Raw genomic sequence first — 23,841 nt, 5'->3', positions numbered from 1 at the left:
GTCTAGAATGAAAAGTGTGACTAGATCCTTTTCCAAATAATGGTGTTATTTTAAATTGCAGAGTATAACTTGGAGTATATTTCCCCAGCTGATTGGAAGGACTGGGGAGACAACATGAACTTTTGTCTCTTGAGTTGAGATGGCACTCGGTGTCCAAGAATTTCTTGTTTAAGTTTCCCTCTTTAATGCATTCAAATCCGCTATGTCATGCATCCTGCCTCCACTTGTTCCTTTATGTTTGATGGCTGTAAATGCTGCATTTTATTGAAAATGATGCATACTCATCAGGCTCAAAAATTTCCTGAATTTGGCTCGTTGAAACACTTTACTACTCATTACATAGCGTTTGTACTTTCTTAGAGCCTATAGATAAATTTGCAAGAAAAGATAGGTTATGCATGTTTGTCATCTAGAATGTGATCTGGTCAGTGATGACACTGTTGGTTTGAGTTTGTTATTTATAGATTCTGGGTTGAGGGAAGTTTCTTCTGAATGTTAGCTGTCTGAATTGCTGTAGAGAACTGGTACTTTCGTCTGAGGAATAGAATTTCTCCCACTGATCAACGTAAAAGCATCATGTATTTACTTCCTAACTTAATGAGCCAAACATGGATCCTTGGTTTTCTCAAACTTTGATTTTGAAGCAAACATAAGCCATTGTTAAACGTTATTAATTAAGCTTATAACATCTGGTTCCAAACTGAAAATATGCTGTGTGTGTTATATAAATCTAAATGTATCTAAGACAACTAGTAAGCTACTTCACCGCAGAAACCAAGGATTGTTTAGGCTGTCTCAGTAACAATCAATATAGTAGGGCATGTATCTAGTAATTTGACGGTAGAGAAGTACCAGATCAATCTCCTTGTTACTACCTCGTTCCTTTCTGTTATCTGAGCAAATTCTCATTGTGGCTTCATGAAGTTTGTTGGATCATTTGCTCGTCTGCTGCAAGATTGGACAAACGCAGGGCAGTGACCAAGGTTCTGGCCGGGCAAGCCATTGTAGCTATAAGAGATACTGGTTTTAGTGCATTCATTGGGAGCTTAAGTGGGTGTTATTAGTCTGACACCTATTTTTCTGCTACTCGGAAGTTAATAGTCAATTAATACCTGGAATGCTTCTAAGGGTTTGTGTTAATTGAATCATGTGATTGATTCAACTCAAGCATGTGGCACCGGGCACTGCTTCAGCCTTTGTCATTCATACGCTTAACAATTTTGCTGTTTGAAAGAACTGTAATGAACTTTAAAAATAAGTTGCAGTAACTTGGTATTTTAGACTCTGCAGGATGAATTATGTTAGTTATGTTAAAAATAAATGGGTGTCTCGTTCACTTTTTATGTTACTTATCTACTTTTTCATTAACTCAGTCAATGCACTCTAATTAATAAAGCCATCATCTTGTTCTTGCTCTTAGTTTTCACATTATCCCTGTTAAGATAATTATATTAATTATTTAGTTAAAGTTATTATATAATACTATTATCTAGATTACAATATCGAGTTATCAAATTGTCCAGGATGTTTAGTCTTTGCAACGATTCAATTCAGGCGCAGCTTGTAAAATTCAGCATGGAAAATAGTCGATCCTTTCCTATTGATGCTGCCGAACCATCCAGTTGGCCTGGGCAAATGACTGGTTATGTCAAGCACTGCGTTGTCCTTAACTAAATCCTAGATTTCGGGAGTAGTCGTGATAGATGCCAAGATCAAACACCATTGAAAGGCCTACCATGATCGTATTTGATCCTCATCTTTTTCTTAAGTGCATTCTTTTTGCCGGTATCGACTAGCAAGTGGTTTGTATCTTGGGCTATGTCTGTGAAATGAAGATATCTATTTTGACGGGCTTAGTTTTTAGGCTAATCTTTTTATGTGGACTGATCCAATTTCTGTAAGTTCTCAAGTTTAGACGTGTTTAAACATCAAAAGATGTTTAAATGATCTGATCAGTGGCTATGGCTCAAGGATTTCATTTGCTTATCTCATACTTCAGGAGATTATCTAAAATGTATTACCCTTCTGTTTTTTTCGTACAAGAAGAGGGCACTATTGCTCAAACAGCTATTAGCTGACTGTTCAATGTGAAGAGAAGGTTCGTATCGTTTGCTCTGTAAATTTAGACACCAACGGTTGGACCAAAAATCAATTATACTTGATAAACGGGATATTCCTTAATAATAAGTTACCTCTTCGAACAAATGGGGCTTCTTAGCACCTGAATGGTTACATGAGCAGGCCCTCAATAAACACTAAATAGAGCAAGCAACTGGTGCAAGGTACAGTATCCCTCGTTTGTGTGCAAGTATCAGCCCAATTTGTAGAATCTGATCCTCAAATCTTTCCCGAGGTCAAATTTTGTTTGAGAAAAAAAATCTAATTTCAAAATGGGCCCTGGAAAATGTCCTAACAGAGAATTCTGAACCATCCATTCTGATTATTGGTGCCCGTCTACATCATCTGGGAATCGTAAGGGGTGACTCGTGGCCCTTCTGCTGTTTCTGTAGAGCAAAGTACAGTGTATTTTTGTCCATGGTTTAAGGGGGGGATAGAGAAATTTCAATGCCTGTTTGCACACAAGCACAAAAAAACTTGGGAGAAAAAAAGGAGGCTTTGGGAATCAGAATCCGTTTTGCTGTCGTGGGCCTCAGCTTTTCCTCAGTTGTCTGTCTTGACTTTTGCACCACCAAACATTCTCTTTATTCTTTAAGCTTTGGACTTCATTTTTTAGGTTTTTAAGACATGGTGGAGATGGTTGCCCCATGTCCCCACGTAACTGTTGCACCAAGTGTACCTTAATATTCTTTCCCAAGGGATAAACATTGCGGAGTTTTATGGAAAAGCCAGAAACTGAACAGATGAATGATAAGGATTGCGTTTGGAATTTGGATGTGCAGTTGAAGACGAAACCCGCCCCTGTATTTTTCTCTATGTTGTTTTCTTGATGGCATATGTTATTTGTCGCTCTTCATTTCAAAATAAAATGGGATTTTACTCGTTTCTATATATTTAAATTCAATAGTTGTTTGGTGCAGTATTTCAACTTTTACAGAACTGTTCAGCTTTTGATTACCTGAAGAGAGTTAATTGCCGGTCAGGGACATACCATCAATGTTTACTAACAAAATTGAGAAAAAAAAAATCATATATGTAAGCTTTGGCAGTCTGGATATCATAGTTTGTCCAGCAGGTCTAGGCCTCAGCTGCTTGATGCAGAGTGTGCTGCTGTAGCTTTGCTATATCAGTTTCTGTTTAACTTTGGATCTCAAATCCTGTTAGTACCAAAAAGGGAAAAAATTTCCTGTTAGTATAAAGCCTGAAATTGCAAGCGTAGGCAAAGGACCAAGGACTGCAGTGAGTGCATGCCTTCATTGCAAAAAAAAAAAAAAAAAAACACCCAAGGGGTGCCCTCCCCAAATTTTGTTATCTTCATTTATTTCAGCTTTTATTTTTTTAAGCTTTTTTGGTTACCAAAGCCTATTAACTTCTTCTCCATGGTATATTAGGTTTTACATTTAAAAATCATATAAAAAGTAAAATAAAATTAAAATCAAAATAGTTAACGAGACTCGTCCTTCAATTATTTTAAGAGAAATAAACTTACTTATCAATAAGTAAGGAAAAACCGAGTTTTACGTGATGATTATTAAAAGTTTTTTTTGTCCAATACAATTTTTATGTTCTTAATTTTATTTTCAAATTAGATCATTGATTAACTAACTCTAGTCTAATGACTAATTAATGGTGTAGTGAAAGTTAATTAATTACAAAAAGATGAGGAAAGTACTAGTTTACTTATTTGAGATGCAACACATTTCGGATTCGAATTCTAATGGAGAACGATGCACTCGTTGATTTTATAAAAAGAAAAATGATTGTAATATAAAAACATGCAAAAGCTGCTAACATTTATGCAACTGTGTTGGTAATGTTGAATTATTCACAAGAGGAACTGATACCCAACTGTTAAATGTGAAAGAAAAAAGAAGGTGAACAGTTCTGTAAAGACATATATACGTACAACAATAATTGAAACAAACAATTTCTAAGTAAACAAAACCCAATTTTTTTAAAAAACTTATTACTGTATCTGAGAAGTGAAGCAGGTAAAAGCCAGTCCAGATTGTAAAACACCTGTAGCAGCAATGACTCCCCATTGCTTTTGGTTATTGCAGCTCTGTCTGCCTTTCCCTTAGCTGTTGTCATTCAGGAATTTGCTACTGTTTATGTGATTGATTTAAGCAGCAAAAATTCGTACCTGCGTACGTATGGAAAGTCTTGTTTAGTCATGTCTACATGAAAGATGCATGATTTTTGTAGTATACTAGCAAACTAGAAAAAAGATGGACCAGAGACGGAAATATGCCAATGAAATATCCCATCACTTCGATTGTTAAGACTTCTTTTTGGGAAATATGACAAAGCTCCTTCCTGATCACCCATGATTCTCCCTTTTCCTTTGGTTTTTTGCTTCTTCCTATCTTTTCATTTCCTCTTACGTAAAATCGGACATCCTTCCTAGTACTTTTCTTGAGGATTTACTCCTCTAGGTAGAAGACCCTTTTTTGCTTCTCATACCACTCCTTGCTTTACTTGATTTATGCTTATAAGTAGCTGGATTCTGCAATATTCTCATCTTTGAACATTCATTTGATTGAAGCATTCCTAAAGGATTAAGGCTGCCTTGCTCAAATGAGACAATTTCAGGTTTCCTAATCTCAGGTTCATTTTGGGTGCATAATGTAGATAAACCAAGATTTAACTTTTAAAAGATGTTGAAATAATCAATGCAGACAATTTGGTTAATCAAACCCCGAAAAGCCTTTTGCTTAGACCCATTTTAGGCATGTTGATAAGACCACTTTTGAGATTCCTGGCGAGCTGTTAAATGATAAGGAGAACCGGAGAAGGAAAAAGATTGTTTTTATGCGTTTCCTTACACGCCAAGAAATAATGGAAAGATAACCAAAAGCAACTGAAATCTGCTATGGATTTGAGACTTGAGCTTTAGAGCGTCCTGAGAGAGTGCCTGAGAGACTGAGAGGTCAGCTGTTTTTGTTTAGATTACATTTTTCCCCATGAGTTCAATTTCTCGATTTTCTCTTTTTATTTTTTTGGTTGGAAAAAAAAAACCAACACTTTTTGGGGGAGACGAGAGACGATAGCGTGTGGTGAAACTGTACAGGCCAAATCATTGTCTACATTCTAAGCAAAACTTTTCTGTGTTTTTCCCTCATTTCTGGACCGCCACAGTAACTTTTCGAAACTTTTTCACTTCACAAAACAATGTGATTATACTCAGGCGTCATAACGATTTGCACAAGAAACCGCATCCCTTAACATATATATAAACCGTATACGCGTACAAATATACGGTCCAAGGGAGAATTTCGTATGCACAAAACAAAAAAAATGGTGAGAAAAGAACAATACTCACTGCATTGCCAGTTTGCCACCTTCAAGCACATCTTAAAAGCTCCTTTGCTTGATTATGGACTAATGCTAGTAGTATGTATATATATGATTACTTTCAAACATTCTGGTAATCAAGAAATTACAATATATCTTGAGCAGATAAAGAGAATAGCAGTAAGAAGATGCAGCATCAATTATCTGATTCTCACAAGCAAGAGAATAAAAGACTAAGCAAAAAAATAATAGTAATGATACTAATATTCTCTTACACAGATTTACATGGTTCAAAAATGGGTATTCAAGAACCTAAAATTCTGTTCGGGCAACTACTCAGGGGTTGAAGATGAAGTTCCCGCATTTGCATTTCCAACTCATGGGCTTGTAGTTGGAGCTGCCATCTCCTCTTGCATAGGCAACGTCAGAGAGTAATGTTGAAGAATTCCTGTTACCATTTTGGACTTGGGGATTTGTAGGCACTTGAATGGCTTCACAGTGCCCGCATGAGCTGCACCTTCTCTCACACCTTGGCGGCCTTGAACCTATCTGAGCTCTCAATATCGCCTTTTCGTCAGTTACTGTCTATCCAAAGTAACAAGAAAAAAAGAAAATCATCTCAGCATTCATTGTATATTATTCAGAAAAAGAAATAGTTTTTGTTCTCAGGCAGGGAAAGTTGGAAACTGCAAGCTCACCTGGGAAAAGCTATCAGATTTGGGATTTGGTCTGCCTGCAAAAACATGTAGGAATAAGAAAATTTACCCAAAACCAGGTAAAATATTGTTGTTGTTCAAACTTTTCAAAACTTGGGTTGCGATGGAAATAGATGATCAATTACCTTCAGCTTTGTATCTCAGTTGGGTTGTGCTTAAAATCAAGAGAATAAGAAGGGAAAAGCAGCAAGGTCTCTGGAAAAATATGAAACTGTGACTACAAACCATTTTGCAAAGAAAAAATAAAAGGGTGCCAAAGAGGCAAACGGTAGCGAGAAAAAGAAACTGAAGAGAAAAAGGAAATAATGAGCGTAAGAGAGAGACTTCAAATATAATAAATAGAAAGCTCTTCAATGAGCATTTTGGACGCTTGGAAGTTGGAAAGCAAAGTGGCAAAATGGGATATAGGGATAGTAACTTTATAACAGAACAAGAGACTGGTTCAGTGAATGAATGACAGCATAATAATATAAGCGTTATCTCGCTCTCTGTTGAAATGATGGAACGTGGAAGGACAAATGAGTTATGCAGAAATCAAAGAAAAAGAAAGAAAGGAAGAGAACCCAGAAAGGGTAAGAACCTTATAACCTCGTTTCTTGAGCCCCCTTAAGCTACAAGACCAACAAAGATTTTCAAAAACGGACGGGTGAAAGCAAACAGAAGCGCGCAGCAGATAGCGGCAACGACAGTAGAGAGAAGCCTTTGAGATTTGAGAAGACAAGGAAAAGAAAGGTGTTAAAAGGACAACTAGGAACCAAAACAGCAAAGAAACACCAGAAACGCCACCAAATTCCCACAAACGGACATGAAATAACAGCTGTGGGAAATTGGGTTTTCGCTTTCCTTTGATATATAACAATTACAGTTGTTCCTTTTTTTTGAAGTTTGTTCTTTTGGGCTTTCTTGTGGTGGTTAGTTCGTCTCTGAGCAGTTCCAACTCATCACGCCATATCCTCCTTTCTTTTCTTTTCTTTCTTTCCTTTCACTGAGGAAACAGAACAGAGAGAACATAATAATCTAATAAATACTTTCTCCTCGTATCTCTCTTCAATCATGATGGTTTAATCACATGTGATGGGCTCATGTCATCTGCACAATCCAATGCGATTTTCTTTTCTTCTTGAATCTTGATAGATCATTTTTTCCGTATCTTTTCCATAGTCTTTTTCTGTTCCCCATGAATAATGTTATTGCTATTTTTCCTTCTTTTTTCTATTTGCAACCTCTTGTTTGACTATATAGATAGTCATGGCATTACTTTATGCTTGAATTTCGATTTATATTTATTTACTAAGAATAATATTGTGCATAATAAAAGTTTTCCTCTCTAATCCATTATGGTGTGTGTTTGATGATTGAATTCATTAAAATTTAGCAAATATATTGCTTCATTTTACATTACCTATTTGGATGAAATTACAAGTGAAAAGTATTGTGTATAAATAAACAAGTCTATTGCAAATAATGGAAATATATATATAATTCAAATGGTACTTCAAATTCATTTTTCTTTGAATTATATTTATTAATTACAATATTTGTAATAATTCTTACAAGTAACATGTAAACTTTTTCTCCAGTAGATGCATTTAGATTTTATTAAAATAAAATTAAAAAAAAAGGCTACCAACATTGGTCGTGTTTGTTTCAAGGGTCCATTATATGGGCTCAAAATCAAACCTAATGCAGGCAAACAGTTACGGGCCTGCACCCAAGTTTTTAACCTTGAAAAAATATTCATAAAATTTATTTTTCAAAAAAAGAAAAAACCAAAAGAGCATTTTCGTTCTTTTGGTTTTCCAAATTTTACATTTGTATTAGATCTGGGGAGCAGAAATTTTGAATAATGTCATCATCAGCTCGGCTGTCCGATCTCAAATCCATAATTAACGAACTGCTGGAGGTTAAGGTTAAATATCTCAACTCACTTACATTACAGATTCGTAATACCTTCTTAATTACAAGATTACCAATTTTAATTACAGGGATGTAGCGCCAGTCCGTTGTGTGATGGAAACTTGTTCGTTTAGAGCGCCACTATATTTGGCCCCGATGAGACTCACTGGGGAGGTATGTTAATCTCAATTTTAGTTTCTTTTTTTCTTCTTTTTTTTTTTCATTTTTCTGTTGATAAATTCTTTTTCACTATTTTTTTACCAATTCGGATGAAATTAAGGGAAAAAAATGTTTAGTTTTTTATTTGTGTTTCTGTGATTGTGATGTTTAGTTTGAAAGGAGTCTCGACTGAGTCTGCAGTTAGCTCAAGATGACTCTCTTTGTATAATTTCCATTGCAAACCATTTTTAACTGTCAAGGATACAAAGAGGATAGAGTAGCATATATCCTGCAGAGATTTCAGTCATTTAGTTAATTTCTGCACGTGGGATATGTGCTATCATCTGAACTATCTGAGTCTGGGCTTCCATGACTGGAAGAGAGGGAGAAAATCTCTTAGGCTTCAATACCAGCAGCTCGTAAATCACAAAATAACTAAACTATCAGACTCACCTTCAGTTCTTCCTAGTCTTGTCTTTACAAATTGGTTTTTGGTGTTCCCTCTTGATACAATATCATTTTCCTTGTGTCTAACAATTCACCTACTTTAAGCTTCCTCAATTTGTCATTTTGTCGTTCGATTCCTATTGCACAGATCCCTTCATCCTTTATCTGTACTTCTTCAGAGTTGATGCTTGAGAATGAAAATAGTGAAGGGAAAGAATCTCATCTGTTACTACATATTTAAAGAGATGGCATTTCTTGCTGTTTTTATGCGGAGTGGATCATCTCGAAATCCTGTGATCCTAGTTCCTTTCTAACTCATGGAACATATATACTTAGTTCTGTATGATCTCTCAATTATCAGTTGGTGGTTAAATTGATGGCATACTTTTAGGTTTGCTTGTCAAGTAGGGTTGAAATTTCAGTAGGATATATTATCCGTTGTTTGACTTTCTCTGTTATTATCATCAGGCAGGAAGGTTCTGTTTTTTCTTTTATTTATGTGAGAAATTCAGATCAAAGATCATTGCTGCCAAGATTTATATGATTTTAGAAGAGATAAGTATTAGTAGAATTGAGGACATGTGGTGGAAATGAAGATTATTTTGGAGTATTATGAAAAGATCAAAAAGGATGGTGCTACAAACAGCTTTCCATTAATGTGATGCCTGTCTATCTTTTGGCCTTGCAACAGTGTAAGCAAAAGATAACATCCTACAACAGGATTCCAAAAAAGAGACAAATTGATTAATAGTAGAGGGAAAGAGCTTTTTTATATTTACTAATTAGAAGTGGGAAAGAGCCAACCATAATCACGTCTACAATCAGAAAATGTGATGTTTTGAGCTGAAGGACTAAAACAAGGGAAGAAAACAGGAAATTAGACGTGTTATTCACCGGCAAGTAACTTGATGTACTTCTTGGTTTTGTGATTCTGAAGACTTTTGTACAATCATGTTTACTAAGAAGAGTGATGTTGTTCCTCACTAATTATCATTGATGTTAACCAAGTTAATGAACTTAAAGGACTTTGCCCAAGTTGTTTAATGTATTCCCATGTTGAACACTTTAAAATAGCCTTCTATCCCTAACATTGGAGGCATATTTTCAGGACTTCTCTGTTTTTTTTTTCTTGGTCATTGTCTCACCATTGATGCTCATATATTTATCTATACAATTACTCTGATTTTTTGAGTTTCCTCAATGTCCTGCTGGTCAATTAAATGGCTTATGCAGTTTATAATGATGGTAAACTGTGTATGGATATCATTCGCGTCACGATGTGTCTACAATTTTGCCATCCAGTCAGGTAATATTCCAATCATGTAACCCTTTTCTCTCCTTGTTTTTTTTTTTTCTTTTCTTTAGCAGGGGGGGTTCTTCCTCACTCCTGTATTTACTTTGTCAAATGTAGATTTTTTTTAATCACTGGACTAGTAGAGCAGAAACCTTAACTGCACCTTTGGTTCGCGGAATAAAATTGTTATTATGTGAAAATAGAATAAAGTAAGAATAGAATAGAATAATTATTATTTTGCTTGGTATTATGAATGAAATAAAACAGAAATTGCTATTATGACTTATTGCAGTGTTTGATTGGTAGAAATAAAATTAAAATAAAAAAGGAATAGGTGATAAAAAGATAAAAATACCCTTGACCATATTAACATTTAATTTCATTAAAAATTAAATTATCCTTATTATCATTTAAATACACATTTATCCCAAAAGATAATTATCCATCATAATTATATTTTATCCAAATTACTAAAAATAATTATAATTTACTCACATATTTTTATAAATAGATAATTATTTTAAAATAAAATATAATTATATTATATTTTCTCCATCATAATCAATTAAATTTGTGTATAAATGTTTATTTTTAGTCAATTCTTCACATATTATGAATCATTTACACTTGTGTTAAGAAAAAATATTGGAGGAGAAATATTTGGGAAAAAAATGAAAAAACTACTAGAAATAGAAAATCATGTTTTTTGATATATTAAATAGATGCTTGTCTTTGAAATTAAAAAGATAGTCTGTCATTTTTTTCTAAAAAAAAAGTAAGTTTTGTCTTTTGACATATTAAATAGAAAATCATATATTTGAAAATAGAAAGATGGCCTTCAATTTTTTCCTAAAAAAAATGTAAATTATGTCTTTTGATATATTAAATACAAATTCATATTACCTTTTAAAAAAAGAAGAAAATCATTTCTTTGAACCCAGCATGTGGTGCTGAGGAAACATAAATGGCAAAGAGAGAAATAAACTGTCTTTCAATTTAGATAAGCATTCCATCTCTAGGAAGAAAATGAAAATTTACAAGTATAACTAGTGCATATTAACATGAAAAGTAATAAATAATAAAAGAGTCTTGTAATACTATAAATACCTTTTAGATGAAAATATTATTACATATAATCAAAAGATAAGGTCTAGTTTACAAAAATACATTGACCTTGAAAGTAATGGATGAATATTCATCTTATTATACTAACTTACAACATGTATAAAACCAATAAAATCGCTACAATAACATCACTCTTATACAACCACTAACACAACGGTCAACTCAAAAGGGTTTAAACTTGTTAATGAACCTCATAATTAGTATCAACATCAACCACAAGTGTCAAAAAGTTACAATATCAGAAAATTACCTTTACGAAATTCCTAACCATCTGAGGAGGCAAAATTCTAATTGTCCAAAGACTTATATGTCACAAAATAAAAATGCAAGAGTTTATGTTGGACAAAATAAAAGTTCATTATGTTATATATATCTATATATTAATCAATTCAAAGAACCCGCAAAAGTTTGACACTAATGCACATTGTGAACAGATTTCTACACAATTAGAAAAATTTTATACATACGATCAATATATTACAAAAGGGGAATAAAATTTGTACCAGCTTTTTTCTTCACTTATAATTGTTGACTTTTAAGAGTAAGCCAATTTCATGCTCTGCTTGCTATCTCTTACTGGTAATAATTTGCATGTGAAAAACAATTAAAATTTATAGCTGAATTTGCAGCTAGCCTTAGATCATGACTTTTAAGCCTTATATGCATGAATTTGCAACTTGACTTATTATTATCCCTTTTACACTTGGCTTTAAGTAAAGGTAAATGAATAATATTTAAACTAATGATTCCACCATGCAAACTAGTTTGCTGGACATAGACTTTCCTTTTGGTTTAGGTAACAAAGTATAATAATATTATGATGCCAAACTAGTCTCTAATAGGAATTAAATTAATTTGTCAATAAATTCCTTAGGCCACGTGAGAAAATACTACTCCAAAATTTTCCCAAAATTTAATATATCTATTTTTTTAGATATAAATCTATATTTATTAAAATCAAGCACAAGACCAACTTAAGGCGGTAATTAACCCAATAATAAATCAATTTTACCAAAATTGACCAAAATTTCCAATTGTTTTCTATCACTAAAATCCCTAATCAACAAAAATGAAATAAAATTCAAACCATAATTTTTTCCCATAAATTCCAACAACTAAGAATCAAAATTCATATAATTCACACCCTAAATTTACAAGTAAATCATATCTATTAAATCTCATGATCAACAATAACAATAAAAACCCTTAAATTAAAATTTTGTTACCGGAAGGATTTGAAGCAAGTACCTAGACTATGGACGGTTGAGAGAGAGGGGAAGACGGGTGAGAGCGACTGAGAGAAAGGGGAAGACAAGTGAGAGCGGCTAAGAGAGAGGGGAAGACGGACTGGTGAGAGAGCAGTTGAGAGAGAGGGGAAGACAAGTGAGAAAGAGGGGAAGACGGACAGGTGAGAGAGCGGTTGAGAGAAAGGAGGGGTAGACGGGGGAAGATCGGCTGAGAGAGAGGGGAAGACGGACGGGTGAGAGAGCGGCTGAGAGAGAGGAGGGGTAGATGGTGGAAGATCGACTGAGAGAGGAGAAAGAGAGCGAAAATATTAGAACTTTTTATACGGAACAGAGTTATGATTTTGTAAATTTATTGAGTGTATTTTAGTCATTAAACATTTTAAACCTATTCCATGGGTCACGGAATAGATAAAACTAAGGGGGCACAAGTATTACCCATTCCAAACTTAAACCCAAGTTGACAGAATTGCTATTTATGAGGAATTCTTATTTCTCATTTTATTTGACAACTAAATAAGAGAATAGAGTTTGCATGAGAATAGAGAGAGAATAGCATAACTATTCTCCATACCAAATGCACCATAAGTTCAGAGCCACAGAGTCCTCTTCCTGTATATAAAAAAAATTTGGGGAAAGAAAGTTCTAGGTTTCCCCTGGTGGTTGCATCATGGGAATAAGATATTGGAACTAGGTTCGTATTCTTGCATTACAAGTTCAAGAATCCTAAATTACCAAAATTCACGAAATACAAATACTTAAAACTATAGATGGATGTGAAATTGGCATCATCTTTTTGGAAAATGAAATCTGATTTAAGCCTGCATAATTTGACATGACGTGCTTGTTTCGATACCTCTAAAACAGGGGAGATAGAACCAAGAAGCGACCGAAAGTGTCTCGAAAACAATTCTTCACGGGTGTGAGCTTGACATGCCTATGTTTTTATGCTGAAAATTGAAAACGAAGGCAAAGAGAAACGAGAATGGCAATTACTAGCATAATAATGGTGATAATTACTAGCAAGAAATTGCTGATGAGAGATTCTTCTGTTTCATCTTGATTGTGTGGCTATGAGCTCAGGAAGTACATAAAATTGTCAGAGAAAGGCATTGATGTTAAGCGCTTTAAAGAGTTGCTGATATTATTCCCTTCGTTGTCTTCTAAAGTACTTATCCACACAGCTATTGATATTTTGTTAATTTTTTTTTTTTTTTGCAAATCGAGTTTTATCTCTTGGAAGCGCCACTCACATATAAAGCCACGAATTCGAGGTTTAAAATAATATGAAATCAGACTCTATGGTTATTAATAACCAATATAGGATTAATTAATTAATTAATTAGACTAAGTTTGAATTATATGATTACTCATTTTAATGGAGTTGAAACACTCTATGACTTGTTGTCATGGCATGGCCCCAGTTTCTTTTGGCATATGTGAAATGTCAAAGAGAGACCACACACTCTTATGCTTCCTTCCTAGATTTGGCTTATTTTTGCATAGGTCTACTTCGTCTGCTGCTACATTGTACCAGCATATTTTATCTTTAATTATTATTAATTGCCCGTCTTCGTCACATTAAGCTGATTTTATTCTTGACATACACGAAAAAGTCTTAAGTTGAAAATATTTTTAAGAAAAGGCTAGTACGTCCACGTTAGTTTGACGTGGGTCTGAAAATTTTTGAAAAGCCCATTGTTGGTGTTGGTTTTCAAAGTGAAAAAGAAAGGAATTGAAAAGAAGGTTGAAGTCGAAACCCAAGTTGCTAATGGCATTTTCTTAGTGAGATTGCAAAGAAGGTCAGTGGATAATCCTCTCCACTATATAGCACGTGATATAACAAAATAGTAGCTTCTTTTACATATATATAAAACAACATAGAGTAATGAACCAAACCTAGCCTCTGAATCGAAAACGAAATAAAAGGAGGTCGTGGACCACTTACCGCGACTCTAGGCTATATGTTTTTGGTGCAACTTTTTTATTTAAGGTATTGGGTCCCTAACCTTGTCCCAACCACATTTGTTAATGATGTTTGAGGTCAATATGATGTTAAATTTTAAGATAAATATTTTAATTTAAAATAGATAATATAATTTTGTTTACCATTATGTTAATAAATAGAAATGGTTATGAAAAATTAGGTTGAAAGAAATTTCTTCTATAGATTCCTAGATTTCCCAATTTCTTTCCTTGTAATAATTTGTACCTAAAACTATCAAAAGTTTTAGTTGAATGGGTAGGCATATATATAAACCCCTCAACGACTTCCCTAGATTGAAAGGTTGAATTGGCAGAAGCCTGGAAATCAGCTATTAATAGGATTCTTTCTCAATGGCCTAAATGATTATAGGCCAATGGCTGGCTTCAAACCAAAACAAGAAAAGAGAGAGAGAAGAAAAATGTCTGAAATGATTGACCAATCATTTCAGCCCAAAGTCTTTGTATTTAAGAGATGTTTCAGCGGTCTCTTTCAGAGCGTGTGCATGCCTGCCTGCCTGCACGTGTAATTACCATGGCACATTAAATGAGCTTTAGGTAATTCACATTCATGTATGATGGTGAGGAGAAAATCATTGATCTTTTACATGAGGTATAAAACTATGTGCATAATAACAATTAATAGACATGACTAATTCGTGTATTATCTACATATATTGTTATTATTATTTTATTTCTTTCCTTTCCGATTTTTAAATATTTAGCACGATCTTAATAATAATTAAAAAATGTTTAAGTACGTTTTCCTTGAATAATTATTCAATTAAATTCATAAAAAGCTAGCACACAATGGATTAATTATATGATATGTGATCATTTAAATTAATAAACACAAAGCATGGGAAGAAAATTAAATACAGATATAAATAGAAGTATATATATATATATATAGATATGTATATGTATGTATTCATTCAATGTCTTTCTTCATGACTTGCGTTGCTTTCCTAATGACTCAAAAGATTCAAACCATGGCATATTCATGCGAATCAATTTGCATGCTTAAGAGTCCACACAAAAGCTTATTTGCTTTTCTAGTGAATTTATGCCCGATCTCATTTTCTCTTCAAAATTTTACAATAAAGTACTCCTTTTTGTGATTCAGCAGCAATGTTGCCAAGGAGATGATTGATTTTTAAATTTTTTTTTCTGTTGTGACCTTGACATTTCTAATACTAGAAGTTTCTATTTACTTAATTTGGTGTAGAAAGCTGTCATCTTGAGATTGCCTGATTTGATGCCATTCCATAAAACTGTGATGGTGTCAAAGTCCCTATCTCTCCTATCGTTATCCCATTAAATCTCTTAGAAAAAACTATCCGATAAGATCAAATTAATCCTCTTTATGATTTTGCATGAAAAATAGATTAATTATGTAAAAAAAACTTGTCAAAGATATAATATATATGTCCTTTACATATGAAAGACCTAATATTTGGTAATTCTATAAAATGACAACTCCTAATTAGTAGTCTAAACCAAAATAAAGTGATGGTGTTTGCACAAGTCACACACGACGTCGATCAATTAAGTTCATTAATTAGTTAGCAAAACTAACCATAATAATTAATAAAGAGCAGTGCACTTAATTTGGCTAATTAACGTTTGAGGCTACGAGTAAGCTAGCAACATTGCCATGAACTGATGGACAAGACAGAAACTGAACTTAAACAATGGATGACAGGGCAAAAGCTTACTGTCGGTCGTTTATTACATAAACAAATAAAGCATGATTACAACAGAACACGGTTGTTTAGACCATGTAACTAATCAGAGGGTGGTTAAGGTATGCACATCATGATAATGGCAATATAGTTACAACATAATTATCCTTCAATTCCTTCAAAATAAATGGTGGCTATTTTTTCTTATCCATTAGCATGTGGGTGCCCATTCTCTTGTCGACGTTTAAAGGGAAACTAACACAAAGGGAGAAAGACATTGGCCAATGCAATAAGGCAAGCAAGCATTCACATCAAACTACAGATCATAGTATTGCAGAAGCCATGAGGTTCTTCCATTATCTTCTTGTTGGATAATGCCAGTCTCCTCGCGCTTCCCCAGCATAGCCCACAAATTATGGTTTTTGATAATCCGATTTTTTTAAAAAAATAAATGCTTTTAAAGTTATTATTTATTATACTCGTACTATTTAAGAGAAATCGGACAATCAAAAATTAGATAAAAGAACATTACTCTTATAAATAATTAGTATTTACTCATGAAAAAACCCATTAAATTATGCTAAAAGATTTCATCAACGAGACAGCCAATAGTTCTATATGTAGAAGTATTATTATATTTTAAGTTTAGATCCATAAAATTCATAGTTCATACAACCATGCATCACCACCATTCAAAAATGTAGCGTACCTGGCCGATGTTGACATAATACCTCTTCAAATTGTCTTTTAAAAAATTAAAATACCTGTTCGAATTTTATCAATACACGTAGATTTGTATAATGCCATCCACTCGTGCAATTGTTCTAGTGTCTGGACCACCGTAACCAATTTTATCTGTATCTTCTTAAATATTAATGTTGGCATCCTTTATATGAAAACTACAGTACGTTAGAGATAGACAAACAAGACCTTGTCAAACTATTTCTACATAAGAAAAATGATCAGATCAGGGCAAAAGGAACCATTCTCAGTTCAAATTCACTAGCTAATTTGTTAAATTTGATTGCTATTAATGTTTATTACCCGCAAGTATACTAACAAGATTTTGATGTGCCATCTTCAAGATATTTCGATAATTAAAATTTAAGATCTTTAATATAAAGATTTCAAAGTACATAGAGATCGAAAAAAGGTAATGTTTATAAACTCAGAAATAACTATTTTATTTTATATAATATGAAATTATATATATAATTATTTTTTTGATAAAAAATGATTAACTTATGATTGTGGTTATCAACTAGTACTAAATCCCATAAGGATGGAAAAGATTGAAAAATAATTTATATGCCAATAATAATTAAATTAGAATGAAGGTCAACGGCATTTCCAACTAGCTACTTTTTACTTGAATCTCTTAATTATGACAAACTTTTTTTTTGTGTTATCATTATCAGAAAGGTCCAAATTGTGATAACGAAAAGGAAAGAGGAGAACCTTAATTGCCATAATCTGCAAGATTCCTCTTATTGTTGTTGCTTTGTCAAATCCAGCATGCTCAATTACCGGCAAGAAACAAATACATTAAACCTTCTGTCCATCGAAGGTCTTAATTTCAAAATAATTGAGCCAGTGTTTGCATAATCAAGTGATAGTTATATATATGCAGATCCATTGAATTATTGGAGCAGAACTGGAGAAAGCTAAGCTGCATTATTTCGATTTGCCATTAATAAGACTGACCTTACTTGTTAGTTTGACCAAGAAAAGATGATGGCATTGTTGTGTGGAGGAACTATATGATATTTTTATGCATCATATAGTTATTGTCTATATATTCCTGTATATTTTTTTCATCTTATTTTACTTCATGAGGCATTTCTTGAAGGTTTAATTAGGCTTATGATTTACAAATTTATAACCTTTTACATAACTTTATTAATAAAAAAAAACCCTCTTTATACAAGAGAAAAAATAATCGAATATCAATTCCCTTGATTTTCAAACCATACCTAGCTTGGTTTTTAACTTTAGAGAGGTTGAGTTATTTTTTAAAGCATATTTATATATTAATTGACGGTAAAATTACATAAATGTCAAATTGAATTTGTTATCGTACTTAAACCGAATGAAAACTCCCATCAACATTAAGAGGGTAGGCTATTTTAAGAAACATGGTATTACTTAGAAGTAATAAAAGGCAGATGTAATTGTTACGAATTTCACATCAATAAAAGATAAAGTGAGTATTATATATATAATATGGATTTTTCACCACCTATTAATTTTTTTAAGTTAAAAATGTGGATTCGTAATTTATAAACTCTATTTTTAAAGTTTAAAATCATACAAAATTAGGTTAAAGTTTTGGCCCATAACATAGTAGGACAACAAAATGCGTTTTTTTTTTTAATTACAAACAAGGAAGCTGCCTAGCTTTAATTAGAAACCTCATTTCAAAGAACTAGTTCATCTTTTAAGTTTTAATCAGTGATGTACAGCCAGAAAATTAATTCTATCACCATATCCATTTTCTTTTTAATTTAATGAAGCAAAAGGAGGCCAAATTTATTGCACAAACAGTAATTATTTTAACCATAAAACCGTGTAACAGGTGCAACAGATCTTAAAATTAAGTTAATTTTCTCATAAAGATATATGTGTACAATAAGTACATGTGTTCTCCCCACTTCTCTTTCTCTTTCTTTACTTGCAAATTCAGAGACAATTTTGTTTTTAATTTTATCTGCAAGCACAAACATTTTTAACTACTCATTTTGAGGAAATTTATTACTCAATTATTTCAACAAAAAGTTTAAGATGTACTTATGCGCAAATGTATTCAAAACATATAGCACTAGAGTACTCAGACTTGAAATCTTTACGCTAGCTTCAAATTTGCTAATTTAGTTGATAATAGTTTAAATAGCCAAAAAGAAAACTTGAGTTTAAATATTCTATTTATCCAATTGATGAATTGTTTAAAGTTAAAAAAGTCATATTGTGATTTTAAAATATTTAAAAAAATTGAAGGCACAAATGGGTAATTGTGTGGTAGCCCCAGTTGAAAATTATTGGCAGATATGAATGCTATGACGGACAAAATTTCAATACCAAAGGCAGTCCACATTTATTATCTTCCTAATCCTGATTATGAAATTGGCAGACTTCATTTATTTATCTATCTTATTTGATTGTAAATAGAAAGAGAAAAAAATCAGAAGATTTTTATTTTCTTATTATTCCATTTTAATTTTATGTGGAGAGATAAAAATCGAAAAATGGAAAAAGAAAAGTAAAAGGAAATCTGCAGACAACACGAACGGATAAGAGATAACTACTAAACAAAGATTCTCCAGCATGCTAGAAAAGAATAAAATAACATTAAATAAAACCAAGATTTTCACATGTTGTTGCAGGAAATCTTGCTTTGCCGTCATATATGGCCCAAAATATCCCCCACCAACTGATTTCTTATACACTAAAAATAATAAAAACATACTAACTAATTTCTTTTCTCCTCTCTTTTTTTCTTTGGATAAGGAAATTACTTCCTTTATTATTCTTATAAATTTTTCATATATAATCATTTAAAGAAGAAGGAACTTCACCAGTCACCACTGTTATTTTTATTACTTAATTAACAAAATTCATCAATCGCTTTAATTAAACATTAACTAAATACGCTAATCTCGTTTAAGTCATGTGATTGTTGGCTAAGCTTTCTCACCTTTCCGACGTGCACGTCGATAGAGGTCTCCACTCTGTACAGACCACGGTCATCATTCCAAGGCCTTTTTCCAATCATAACCCTCCACGTGGAAGCTAAGGTCTGCACTTTGGGCTCTGAAATCAACAAAAGAAGGATGGGTTGAGGTCACCACCACGTGGCAGCCAACGTTTGGTGAGTCCCAGGATTGTTCGATTTCAATAATGCAAGGAGAGAAAGAATGATCTCTGTCTTGTGGTCTTCAGTTTTCTCAAGTCTTTCACTGTCTGTTTTCAAGTTTAAATTGGCCGCAGTCGGTCAGGTTCCCCTCGGTCTGATGTAAAACATTTCTTTGTCTATGTTCGAAGAACTACAGTACTATATTTCTACATTTACAAGGAGTGAAGATTATTTGTAATAGTAATTGATTGGTACTCAATCGGCCACGTGTCCGATATTAAAGTTTGTTATGAAATTCCAATGCCAAAAGATTATTTCAATCAGTTGCATCTCCAACGCATGCTTTAGGAGCTAACAATTAAGAGCAAAAACAAGTCCAGGCCCTGCCCAGACTATAAGATGAGACCCCAGAATTGGTGGTGGGGCCTGAACCGTGCGGATCCCGACAACCGGCCGCTCCATATCAATCGCAATCTCTCGGCTGTCTACAGATATATCAGAGAAGGATGATTGGATGAGAATGGCTACAGCATTAAGTCCGAGAGGCGAGTTGACCAAAATTTTTAGGCAGAGCTTGGTGGCGAAAGTGCTTGTCTGGACTTTGTTAGGTTCAAGCCGAATCAGTTCCATGGATGGAAATATCATGACTCCATGAAAGGCTTATACTTCTCAATTACATGGAAACATAAATAATCTAATCGATGAGTAATCACCTTTTCTTTTTCTATACCTTAAAACTATACGAAAGATGATGTTATATGGCAATAATATCGAATGAGTCAGGATGTTAGGCACTTTTAACTTTGCGTTTAAAAATTGTTAGAAGAATAGAATATAGTAACACTACATTTTCATGATTTTGCGTATATTGATCATGACTTCTCACGAGGAAGAAAGCTAATAATGTGGAAATAACTTAATTTGGTTTGGAATGAAAACAAAAAGGATTGAGATGCATGAAAAATTATAGAGCTAGAAGCATAAGTTAGGATGAAGATCAGGTTCCTGAAGCAAGATAAAAACTGTTGGGTAGGGCCAAATGACGGCTTGCCATTAGCTGGATGGAAAGCTAAGCTGTGATGGCTCTTTCCATTTGAATGCAGCAGTCCACATCAGACCTCTCTCTTTTAATCTCCCACCTATATATACACTAGACTCCCTTATCATCTCCAAACCAAAACGTAATAATAATTCTCTCTCATCTTTCTTTTCTTTTTTTCTCAACATATGACTATGGCTTTGAGGAATGCTTCTCTTTTGCTTTTCTCTAGCATTCTTGCAATTTCACTCTCTGTGTCGGGCCGACCAGCCACTTTTCTTGAAGATTTTCGAATCACTTGGTCTGATTCCCACATTAGGCAAATCGATGGAGGGAGGGCCATCCAACTTCTTCTAGACCAAAACTCAGGTTACACTTTTCGTGGGGTCACTTATTATTTTAAGTAAAAATTTTATGTATATAAAACTTAAAATTGGATAATCATGATGTTTTACCCTTATAATTTTTGTTGTTCTTTTTTTTTTTTTCAGGCTGTGGATTTGCTTCCAAAAGACAGTATTTGTTCGGACGTGTTAGCATGAAGATCAAGCTCATCCCTGGTGACTCCGCCGGAACAGTCACCGCCTTTTATGTATATATGCTATATAATCTTCAATACTTAACTCTCTATTTTCAAATATCGGAATCAGTTCTCTAACAGTACTAAGTTTCCAGCTTCTTAATAGGTTTTCCTTTTAATTTGGATTGCAGATGAATTCTGATACAGATAATGTAAGAGATGAGCTAGATTTCGAGTTCCTGGGAAATCGTAGCGGGCAGCCTTATACTGTCCAGACCAATATATATGCTCATGGAAAGGGTGACAGGGAACAAAGGGTTAACCTTTGGTTTGATCCTGCTGCAGATTTCCATACTTACACAATTATGTGGAACCATCATCATATTGTGTAAGTTCAGTATAGCTATAGAAATAAGAAACATAGCCGACACTTGTATGGTAATGCAATGAGAGGAGGAAAGAAAGAGAGAGAGAGAGAGAGAGAGATATCTATCATATCAGTAAAAGTTATATCAACTTTTTTATTGGACACTATAAAGTCAAGCATGATTAATTGGGGTGACTTTAATTAATGATACGAGTATTTAGCTGTGCTAAATTGACCCATGGTTTTTATTAATGGGTTGTTAAAATTTGGTTGATGTTTACAGGTATTATGTTGATGACGTGCCAATCAGAGTTTACAAGAACAATGAAGCTAGAAATATCCCCTACCCAAAGTTCCAGCCTATGGGGGTGTATTCAACACTGTGGGAAGCTGATGATTGGGCAACAAGGGGTGGCCTGGAGAAAATTGATTGGAGCAAAGCTCCTTTCTTAGCTTACTACAAGGACTTTGACATTGAAGGCTGTCCTGTGCCAGGGCCAGCGAACTGTGCCTCGAGCCCTAGGAACTGGTGGGAGGGCACTGCTTATCAAGCCCTCAGTGCCATGGAAGCTAGAAGATACAGGTGGGTTCGCATGAACCACATGATCTACGATTACTGCACCGACAAGTCCCGCTACCCAGTCACCCCGCCGGAGTGCATGGCAGGCATCTAAAATTAATCCTATCCCAAAGTTCCATCCCATATCAACTGTCCAGAATATTTGATATACATACGTTTCATGTCATACTTTACGTACATGCCTCCCTCTGTACAATATATACTATATGTGCTGAAGAGAGCCATGCAAAAAATTTGGGTTATAAAGGGGAATAAGTTACTCTTGTGAGCATATTATTGTGAAGTGAAAGATGGGATTCCTGGAATGGGCAAAGTCAATTTCTCATTGTAGACATCTATTTGTCTGTATTTGGTGCATGGCATTTTGTGCCAAAAAAATGCCTTCGCCAAAACGATTGCTTATTAATTTAAACTTTTATCTTCTTACATTGTTGTAGCATCCAATTCTCATTTCTCAGGCCTAAGGCCAAAATCTTTGGCTGCCTTCAAAAAGAAGAAAATGGTCGATCCATTTTATGGGTTCTTCACAGCGACACAAAACAACAAAATAGATTTATTGGAAGGAAATGACACACTGCAGGCAGGAAATTCAATAGTGCTTCAATATTTGCTTTTAATTGATTTGTGAATGGTCCCCCTTTTGCGATGTATTGTTTTGCTCTTGAATGTTTGGCCAGTGTTTGATCCATTTGGTCCCGGAAATTCCATAAAGCAGGCTCTTGATTAAGCATGTGCACCACATTCACGGTCCCAGATGAAGGTTTAGTCTTCGGTTCATCGACCTCGTCCATATTATGAGAGGTCGAAATTGAAAACTGAGTGCCGTTGGCTTAGTTTTGGAGCATGAAATGTGTCTAGGTCGAGATATGCAAATCGCATGCTCACTTAAATTTGGTAGTTTTAAATGCTTATACATGGGTAAAGAAGAGAACGAAAATGGGGTAGAGAAGAGGACGATTTGGATTCAATCCTGTTTGGTCATTCAATCAACAAGGAGCTGTAATTCATGTGAGCTGCTAACATCCTCCAATAAATGAACAACATTGGGAGAACCAGCTATCTTCATTTTAGGTGTATTTACTAGTATTTACAGTCTAGGGCCCCAACAGGTATAAATCACGATATGCCCCAATCGGCTGCCATTAAAACTAGAGAGCAGGGACCACGCTGTGAAGCAGCAGCCAGCTGCAATATCTTCTGCAACTTTATTCCATTTAATCATATTTTAACACGCCTTCAAACAGATCAAGTGCAGAGATGGAAGTCGGTTCTTGAAAGCACTCAATTCCCATAAAAGAATCCCCAGTGTGAATAAGTCGGTTGAACACTTGACTAGGGTGCTTTAGTTCGGACTGAGAGTTGTGTCAGGCAGCCAATATGTGGGAAAAATGTGGAAAAAATGCTTAATGTTTCAATTAAAAAGCTCATCTGGCTTTGGCAACATAATGTTGGAATAGGACATACAACGTCAAAGAAATGAATCAATTGGCAACAAAAGATCTACATTTTAGGATGGACAACCAA

General features: G+C 34.0%; 2 protein-coding genes and 1 long non-coding RNA gene across 4 annotated transcripts; 2 read left to right on the top strand and 1 right to left on the bottom strand.

Moving 5' to 3' along the window:
* Positions 1 to 5,416: 5,416 nt before the first annotated feature.
* LOC18611359 (EPIDERMAL PATTERNING FACTOR-like protein) lies at positions 5,417 to 7,308 on the bottom strand. Its single transcript, XM_007047580.3, has 3 exons — positions 6,254 to 7,308; positions 6,111 to 6,145; positions 5,417 to 5,997 (listed from the first exon to the last, which is right to left on the bottom strand). The coding sequence occupies exons 1-3, from the start codon at positions 6,354 to 6,356 to the stop codon at positions 5,749 to 5,751; spliced, it is 387 nt and encodes a 128-aa protein (XP_007047642.2). The 5' UTR covers positions 6,357 to 7,308; the 3' UTR covers positions 5,417 to 5,748.
* A 582-nt stretch (positions 7,309 to 7,890) lies between these two features.
* Positions 7,891 to 13,480, top strand: LOC18611360 (uncharacterized). Of its 2 annotated transcripts, XR_016025304.1 has the most exons (4): positions 7,891 to 8,037; positions 8,114 to 8,198; positions 9,864 to 9,936; positions 13,161 to 13,480. It is a non-coding gene; the product is annotated as an uncharacterized LOC18611360 (long non-coding RNA). The 2 variants fall into 2 exon arrangements; XR_001926184.2 differs by lacking the exons at positions 9,864 to 9,936; positions 13,161 to 13,480 and adding an exon at positions 8,779 to 9,092.
* Positions 13,481 to 20,969: 7,489 nt separating this feature from the next.
* LOC148764441 (putative xyloglucan endotransglucosylase/hydrolase protein 6) lies at positions 20,970 to 22,743 on the top strand. The gene is made up of 4 exons (XM_088809805.1): positions 20,970 to 21,219; positions 21,342 to 21,442; positions 21,562 to 21,758; positions 22,021 to 22,743. The coding sequence occupies exons 1-4, from the start codon at positions 21,039 to 21,041 to the stop codon at positions 22,409 to 22,411; spliced, it is 870 nt and encodes a 289-aa protein (XP_088665931.1). The 5' UTR covers positions 20,970 to 21,038; the 3' UTR covers positions 22,412 to 22,743.
* The last annotated feature ends 1,098 nt before the right edge of the window (positions 22,744 to 23,841 follow it).

Source organism: Theobroma cacao, chromosome 1 (genome assembly GCF_053813885.1).
Source record: "Theobroma cacao isolate CCN51 chromosome 1, ASM5381388v1, whole genome shotgun sequence".
NCBI classification, from domain to species: Eukaryota; Viridiplantae; Streptophyta; class Magnoliopsida; order Malvales; family Malvaceae; genus Theobroma; species Theobroma cacao.
Note: the sequence above shows the minus strand (reverse complement) of the source record. Positions and strands in the feature narration are given on the sequence as shown.